General features: G+C 39.6%; 1 protein-coding gene across 2 annotated transcripts in view; it reads left to right on the forward strand.

Annotated features, from left to right (window-relative positions):
* LOC122091839 (NADH dehydrogenase [ubiquinone] flavoprotein 2, mitochondrial) overlaps positions 1 to 6,189 on the forward strand; it is an 11,440-nt gene extending 5,251 nt beyond the window's left edge. The window contains exons 5-10 of one of the 2 annotated variants that reach the window (XM_042662010.1): positions 4,842 to 4,919; positions 5,075 to 5,180; positions 5,336 to 5,382; positions 5,586 to 5,663; positions 5,762 to 5,827; positions 5,923 to 6,189. In XM_042662010.1, the coding sequence (XP_042517944.1) occupies positions 4,842 to 4,919; positions 5,075 to 5,180; positions 5,336 to 5,382; positions 5,586 to 5,663; positions 5,762 to 5,827; positions 5,923 to 6,030 (483 nt within the window). In that variant the 3' untranslated portion in view covers positions 6,031 to 6,189. The remainder of the gene's footprint in view (positions 1 to 4,841; positions 4,920 to 5,074; positions 5,181 to 5,335; positions 5,383 to 5,585; positions 5,664 to 5,761; positions 5,828 to 5,922) is intronic. The other variant, XM_042662011.1, reaches the window with a different exon arrangement.
* Positions 6,190 to 8,611: the final 2,422 nt, after the last annotated feature.

Consider the following 8,611-nt stretch of genomic DNA (forward strand, 5'->3'; position numbering starts at 1 on the left):
TTTTTTTTTCTTCTTATTATCTTTCCATTTCTTGGAATACCCCTCCCTTCCTCCATTATCCCCTTTTTGCCCTATTTTGTCACTTACAATAATTACAGTTCTACATCCCTGCAAAAAATGGAAAAAAGAAAAAAAAAACAAGGGAGATAATTACCATTCTGCCATTCTCCTTTAAGTTTCCATCTATTTACTATTTTACGATCATATTCAAGTGTAATCTTACCCATTTCCACTATGGTAGCCAATAGTGAAGTTGTTTAACAATTGAACTCCTATAAGGGAGAAACTGATGCAAAATTTGAAGCTATAATGACAATGATGGAATCCATGCAAGCTTCTATTGCTCGTTTGGAGGCAACAGATAAAGGAAAGAGTCCCATTCAATCTGGGGATTTTTCCAACACCGTTCCACAGGATCCACCACCACATCATACACCACCGCCGCCACCTTCACCACCATATAGAACTGGTAGATATGATGATGGAGCAGAAAGAGCAGCAAGATTGGATGTCCTTGATTTTTATGGAGACAATAATCCAGAATTGTACCTCGACTAGATTCATAGCCTAGAGACATTCTTCAGATGGTACGGGTTGATTGAGGCTCGAAAGATTCTATTTGCAGAGGCTAAACTGAAAGGCACAGCCTGAATTTGGTGGATCAAGCAACAGCAGCAGAACCGAACCCAAGGCATTGGTTTAGTCACTACTTGGGTTGAAATGCATGAAGTCATGAACCGGAAATTCTTGCCTTCTGATTACAAGCAACGCATGCATCTCAGGTTTGCACAGTTGAAACAAGAGAATTTGACCGTGGAAGAATATGTTGCTAGGTTCTATTATTTGGCTATTCGTTCAGATTTTGAGTGGGATGAAGAAGTATTGGTGGCACAATTCCCCAATGGTTTATTCCCTCAACTTAGTGCTGCCCTTGCCTCTAGTCGATTGCCTACAATGGAAGATGCTGTCCAGGTAGCATATCAGGTTGAGGAGAGTATGAAACGTCCATACAATCGGCGGCCATTTACAGATGCTTTCCCTAGGGGTTCTAATTCTATTAAGCCCCAATCATCTCAACAGGAAAAGTCAATCAGTAGACCACCGGCTAGTGCTTCATCTATGGCCTCTTCATGACCTAGCCGACCGTATTCTCCACCTCATCGTGATTCAAACATGTCATCTTCATGACCTAATCAGCCATACTCCTCACCTCAGCATGGTTATGACAGGAACTTAGCATTTTCTAAGGAGGCTATTCAATGTTTCTCATGCAAGGGGTATGGGCATAGAGCTAATCAATGTCCTAACCGGTTGTTAGCCTACATTGACAAGGACAATTTTATATCCTATGCACCAGAAGAGCAACCAAAAATAGGAACAGTAAATCTGGAGGTTGAATGTGATCATGATCCTAATGAGATTAATGATGACGATAGTGACGGTGAGCCTCGACCGTTCTATGTGATCTGTCCTCTTTTGACTACACAGAAGATTCCTAAGGAGGACCATTGGCGCCGTAATAGTATCTTTCAAACTAGGGTGCGATGCAATGACAGTTTGTGTAATATGATGATCGACCCCGGCAGTTGTACCAATGTTGTTGCTGAAGATGCTGTTCGCAAGTTAGGACTGAAAACTAAGCCTCATCTGAACCCTTACAAGGTTGGGTGGGTGAACAACAATAATCTGAAAATTTATGAAAGGTGTTTGCTCACGTATTCTATTGGTGGACTGATTGATCAGGTTCAATGTGATGTTCTCCCTCTAAAAGTTTGTCACATTTTACTGGGTCGCCCATGGTTGTTCTACAAGAAAGCCAAGCATTGTGGATATGAGAATACATACACTTTTTAGCATGGTGGCCTCGAGATGAAGTTCCTTCCAGCAAAGGATCTTCCCCCTCTCAAGCTCAAGAAGACAGTTGGTACTTTTCTCATCAAGCGCATCGACTCTGACGGCATTCTTGGACCTCATCCAAACTCGACAGAGTCAAGTTCTTTTCAGAAGGGGAGAGCTGATGTAGATCCAGTTGCACTTACCTGGTTGGACTAGCAGGACTGGCTGTGGAAGCCAAGGGCCAAGAAGAACCAGTCCAGCCCAGGTTTTTGGTCCAACAAGGGCTGGTAGTAGTTAGTTTTACATTATGTCTTTTATTTGTCTTTGAGTAGGATACGTAGGAGGTAGAGAAGTAGGTTTATGTTTGGAGTCCAAATAGGAGTTTATTTCAGTATTAGAGTCTTAGTAGGAGTAGTATTTTATTTTCCCTTTTTATACTTACATAACTCAATGTTTAATTTTTTAGAGTGAATTTAATTTTAGATTAGTGAATTTGTGCATGGTGTGATCCCCTTCCCCCTTTTGTGTGATTTTCCCTCTTCTCCCTAAGGCTACTCCATCACCAATAGTGACAGAACTACATAGTGCAATTGCAAACAAATGTTGTACCTAAAACATAATCTTACTCTACAATTTGTTCTTTTGCCAATTCATCTGCCATCTGAATCTGTCTTGTGGTGGAAATAACTCCGTTTTCTGTATCCAGACATATGCCTAGTGTCTAATTCTTTCACTGTGATTTGCGGCTTCTCTCTTGAAATGTCGCTAGTGGAAAATTTAACTAAGTATTTACTCTGTCTGCTGTTTGCTTCTGACTTTTGGAGAGTTTATTTTGTGATTAAATTATTTTAGAAGTGTAAATTTTCAATAACAGAAAGAAACCTGCATCACTGGGAGGTTAATTTCTTCATTTCTACTTGTTTTCATTATTAACAACTTGAGAGTATAATAGAAGAATTAGAGACCAGCCCAAAGAAATCACAGGTTCACTGTAAAGGTAGTAGGGCAGTTGAACCATGAACTGTAAGAGGTCAACTCATCTCCTCGCCATATAGTGAGTCTGCCGTCCTTTGGCTTCCTACATGAACACAACACAGAGATCATGTTGAGTTAATGTATGTACTGCTGCTAAAAAAATCAAAATATGAATTCTTTTGTGGCTATGTGTTGCTGTTCGTGTCCGTCAAAGCAAATTGAGGCAGTCTTCATTTCTTACCATCAACTTATGATGTTATCAAGCCTCTTAATCCTTAATCCACAAGGACTTGTGGTTGTCTGCATGAACACATAAGTAGACTGCCGAGATGTCCTTGATGAGACAAGATGACCGATAACCCAAAAGACTATGGGATATTTACTATGTTGGAAAGATGAAGGTCCTACGAAGAATGAGATATAAGGACTGACAGGGGGGTGGATCGGGATGGCTGGGGGAGGTGGGTGGCCTGTCCCACCCACTTAAAGAATTAAGGGCCTTTAAATAATTAAGATAAATCTGGCCTTAGTAGCAATTTAAAGAAAAAAGGTTGTCTTCAACCTCCTGAGTACAGCAATTCAATGGTGAGAAATCCTGGTTGCAGGCCAGATAACTCACCAACAAAGGATCCAAACAACCTGAAACTAAAGAGGGTGAAACTTAACTGATTACCCTCTAGAATCCAGCCACTAAACTCAACATTCAACAAGCTGAAAATAATTTTTTTTTCCTAAAATCCAGTAGGGCTTAGCTGTAACAAGCAGACCTGGTTGCAGAGTAACAGATCGCAGTGGCAGATGAACTAGGAAGCAAGAGCTGCAAGACTCTAGTTCGAGTTGCATATGAAAGGGCAATCTGCACCCAAAATGTCTGGCAAACCAGTCACTCGCTGAGGAGATCGATTGACTCCTTAGCAGTTCGGTAGAAAGACAGCAGCAGAGGTAAAAGAAGAAACTGGAAATAATAGGCAAGAAAGAAGGAGTGATGGAAGAATAACCAGGTTTAATGGGAGGGAATGAAGGGGAGTGTAGAGAGATTGCATCTGAAACAAGAGAGAAGGTCAAAGGGGAGGAGATTATTGCATCCTAAATTCTCTCCATCATAACGATGGGTACATGCTTATTATAGGTGAAGAAATGAAATAAAGACTCCTAATCTGAAATTAGAAACTGGACTAATTTGGTAACTAAACAACCACCAAATCTCCTTATAAAAATATTGCAAAATTTATAGGCCCTATGTGTAACTTCTTGCTATGTAGTTTACTCATTGTCAATGAGTCTAAAAATGGCTAGGAATTGTCCTATCACCCGTATCCAGGCCAAATCAGCCTGGACTGGCGCCTAGGTGGGGCCTTGCTGGTGTCGCCTTGAATTTCTTCCACCTCAATCGCCTTGGCACCATGACAACTATAAATCTAATGTTAATAATCCATAAGCCTCCATCCATGTCTATGTTACATTTTTTTGAAACTTGTGCATTCCATCCCAATGATGCAGACCATCCTATGGCTACTCCCCCCAAAAAAGAAAAGGTGAAAAATCATTAAAAATGAAATCCAGTTCTCTTTGTTCTATTGCAAATTTTCTTTTTTGTAGAGACTGAGATCTGCCAATTCTGTTGCTGATGAGTTCCGCGTGAGTTGGGGTATAAGACACTTTTTGTATTTGGGTCATCCTTCCCTGCTGGTCATTCCCATTTAGGTTTCCTCCTTTTGCTTAGACCTGGCTTTTACATTCCATTTTTATTGCCAAAAAAAGGAAAAGAAAAAAAAAAAATAAAAGAAAAAGAAAAAAAGAACGCAGTAAAAGTTCATCATTGAGCACCCCTTCCCCTCGTCAATGGATATAGCTTTACTAATTTCTGAAGAGTCCCTATTTTTCCTGTATTTAGTTAATGATTGATGCATCTAAGCCTAGTTCTTTCCTATTAGGATATCTATAATATATAGGTTGGCCTACCATGAATTGAAGTCCCATTCTCATGCTTACATTACTTATGTTAATTTGGTCTACTATGGGTGGTCCAGGTGGCTAAGGTTATAGAAGTTGCTCCAATTCGTGTATATGAAGTTGCGACATTTTATTCAATGTTCAACCGGACAAGGGTGGGTACTTGGGTCTGCTTTATTTTACTTTATTTATCTTTTCTTCTTGAGATTTTGAATTCTTTCTGACTATGAATTAGATATGTAATTGCAGACTTCAATGTATGGCCGTAAGTACTAATCGCATTGTGCAATTTTTCATAATGGGCTTTTAGGTTGGGAAATATCATCTCTTGGTCTGTGGCACAACACCTTGTATGATACGAGGATCTCGTGAAATAGAAGAAGCCTTACTGAATCACCTGGGAGTGAAGCGCAATGGTGAGTTTGATGAGACATGTTTTGATTCTCTTATGGTCTCATATTGCTTCACAAGTATTTTTCACTCAGATGCTGACGTGTAGAGCTGGAAATAGAATTGCAGTCTGAAATTTGACGTGCTCAATGACTGGTCTGTTCTTTTTTATTTTCTGCAGAGGTAACAAAGGATGGCATGTTTTCTGTTGGAGAAATGGAATGCATGGTGAGAATCTCCTTGTAACTACTTGAGAACCCATTTTTGGTTTCAATTTCAGGCCTAGTTTCTCTTTGTTGGGGGTGACTAGATGGTAGCCAAGAGATATTTAAAACTACATTTTAACCATATCCCCTTGTTCCAAATAAAATGATTAAAATTGTTTTAATGATAAAGGCACTGTGGGATGTAACTGTGGTGGTTTTCTGCAGGGTTGTTGTGTTAATGCTCCCATGATTACCGTGGCTGACTACTCCAAGGGTTCAGAAGGATACACTTACAATTATCATGTGTGTACAATTTGCTCCCCTTGGGTCTCACATTTGGTTCTTTTGAGGTCTCCATTAACTGAACTGTCAAATTAACTGTTTTCTCCTTTTTTTATTAGGAGGATGTTACTCCAAAGCGAGTTGTTGAGATTGTTGAGATGTTGAGAAGGGGGGAAAAACCACCGGTATGGTTATTTAGCATGGATCACTGTTTTGTTTATCCTCCTACACTATCAGTTGTAATCTAGATATTGCTTTTAATATCTGTTCTATATTGCAGGTTGGCACACAGAATCCACAACGAATAATGAGTGGACCTGAAGGAGGGAACAAGACTTTGCTAAGTGAGCCAACCCCTCCCCCATGCCGGGACCTTGATGCATGCTAATTTAAAATAGAAAATGTTATTCCCAATAATGCAAATATTGGATATTTGATTGGTCTCCCTTCATCTGAGGCTCTGTTATTGTTATATGCTCTACCATTTGGGTCGATCTGCCTGCATGGTTTTCAATTAGCGATTAATATATTTGAGTTTCTTCATAAATTCTGAATTTTGGTCATCCACTTGTTATAGATAATCTACCATAATTTCTGTTGAATGACTTCCATCATGGCTCCATGAATTGTTAAATGATCATTTCTACCAAGTCTTTCTTTTTAAGCTTTATTCATTTTCATGGAAAGAGATGTCTCAACCGAAGATGGGAGTAGTGGAGTCATGCCTTGGTTCCATTCTGTTAGTGGCAAAAGCAGGACAGTACTTGGGGTTTTAGTAAATCCCAATCAAATTATTGTCTCCAATCTCCATTAACCCTCTGCTCTCATTGAATTGGTGGATATTTAACCAAAAGTTTGTACACCATTGCGGCTCCTTGTGGTTGTCACCATCACTTGTAATGCAATACTTGTTTAATACAATGCGTTGCAAGATATTGTCATAACAAACTGATTTGGGTAGACGTTTGGGCCGTCGTTGTCACTGCAATACGCGACACTAAACCTTTTTGGTATATCCTGATAATCACTCTGTCCAAAAACCAAAACTGGATTTAGTGGATTTACATGTTTATGGGTAGTGAACAAGCAATGTTTTACTGCTCTCTTAACCTGATTTTCAGCTTTCTGTCTAAAGAAGGGTTCTGGTACTTGATCACCCAATCACTCCCAAATGATCAGAAGCATACTGTGTATTAAATCCACTGCCATCGTTTTTCTTTCTTTCAGGGTAAACTCATACAGTGAGTACACATACAGTTTAAGCAATCTTTTGGGTTGGATGCTGGTCTATAGTTACCTCATTAATAACTCTTTATTAAAAATGTCAATTATTTTTTATTTGTTCGTTTCTTTCCTTCTCTTGGCTACCAAACATAGCCATGGGAAAAAATAATTATGCCCAAACATGGGGCATACGAAATCGCCTCACCCCATGAAATAAAAATCTCATTCATGTCTTTTTCCCTTTTGATAATTTGACAATCCCAAGGAGAGTTGAACTCATGACCACTTAATGCTGAGGTTTTGGTTTTACCAACTGAGCAATTCCTTGGGGTAAAATCTCATTCATATTGATGCCGTTACATGTGCTCTTCTTGATGTCATGCTGTTGTGGGGGCCATTTGAATGCATGATCAGGCAGCCATCTCTTGCCCAAAATCTTAGCTTGAAAGTAGAGTATGAATTCATTGAAACCATTGTATAATTCTTACTTTCTGATAAAAAGTAAACCTTGAAAGTACGAATTCTCGGTTCCTTGAGTACCAAAAGGGGAAGGGAGGGGGGGTGGGTGGGGGAGTGAAACTTTTCATTAGCAAAATAGAGAAAGGGAAGGGGTGCTCTGATTGGTGGATCACACATACGAACGGTTTGGGATGGTGGGGGGCCACTTTGGATTGCTCTAGAAAAACTTTCTCCAAGAAGTACATGGAGATTTTTTAGACTATTTGGTTGGGAAGAAAAAAATTGCCTTGTGGCGAGGCCCGAGGCACGGGTTCTTAAAATTACTATCCCACGGGTGATTATCCTTTACAGTGAGTGCAGTGATGCAATGAACATCTAGGCACACGCCCCAAGATCCTCTAGGTCATTAGATGTTCATCACATCATTACATTCACTGCAGAGAATAATTTTACCTACCTTACCTTTCAAAAATAAAAAATTCTATCCATTTTGGTGCCCTTGTGCATGCTTTCATAGGCCACACACTGGTGTAAGACCAACTCAGATTAGACAGCAATCTATTGCCTAAGGAAAAAAAAAAAAACCTCTCAGCACTACTAGTCTAACAGTTCCCTAGTTATTTATGGTACGTCACTGAATCTCTTCAAAAAAGGATATCGTACTAGGCCACACCAAAGTTATAATGGTGGATGCGACCAAATGGTAAACCATGTACGGCAACCATAAGTGCCGTCCCTTTGTGATGGATAGTTTGACCCTAAACCTTCTCTCCCCTCTCTGCAATGATTCAACCTCCAATAATGATACAGGAGATTGGAAAAAAGAGGCCAGAGAAATAAATGAATGTGTACATACACATCCAACTAAGCCCACAAACAAAACCAAAAGAGAATCACAATCAATTTCTATTAAGACTACAACCTTCCAACATAACTTTATCAAAACGACCAACCACTATCCATTTTCAACTCCTTTTCTCCTTTCTCTGAATACATTATATGTAACCATCCCATCCCCTTTAGAAGTTCCCACCACCCACTACAGGGAAGAAAAAGGGGAAGGGGAAAAAGTGAGGGGAAGCAGAAGAAAAAGAAGGGTCCCCACCGCAAAAGTGCTTTGGTCATCCACCACTACCCTCCACTGATAACCAAAGGGTAAAAAGAGATAAAAAAAAAAAAAAAAAAAAAAAAAAAAAAAAAAAAAAAAAAGAACCATAGAATGAGAGAGCTTTGACAATCTCACTTGGTTTAAACGCAGCATGAAATGAGGAGTGCCTGTAATTCTT

Source organism: Macadamia integrifolia, chromosome 10 (assembly GCF_013358625.1).
Source record: "Macadamia integrifolia cultivar HAES 741 chromosome 10, SCU_Mint_v3, whole genome shotgun sequence".
NCBI lineage: Eukaryota > Viridiplantae > Streptophyta > Magnoliopsida > Proteales > Proteaceae > Macadamia > Macadamia integrifolia.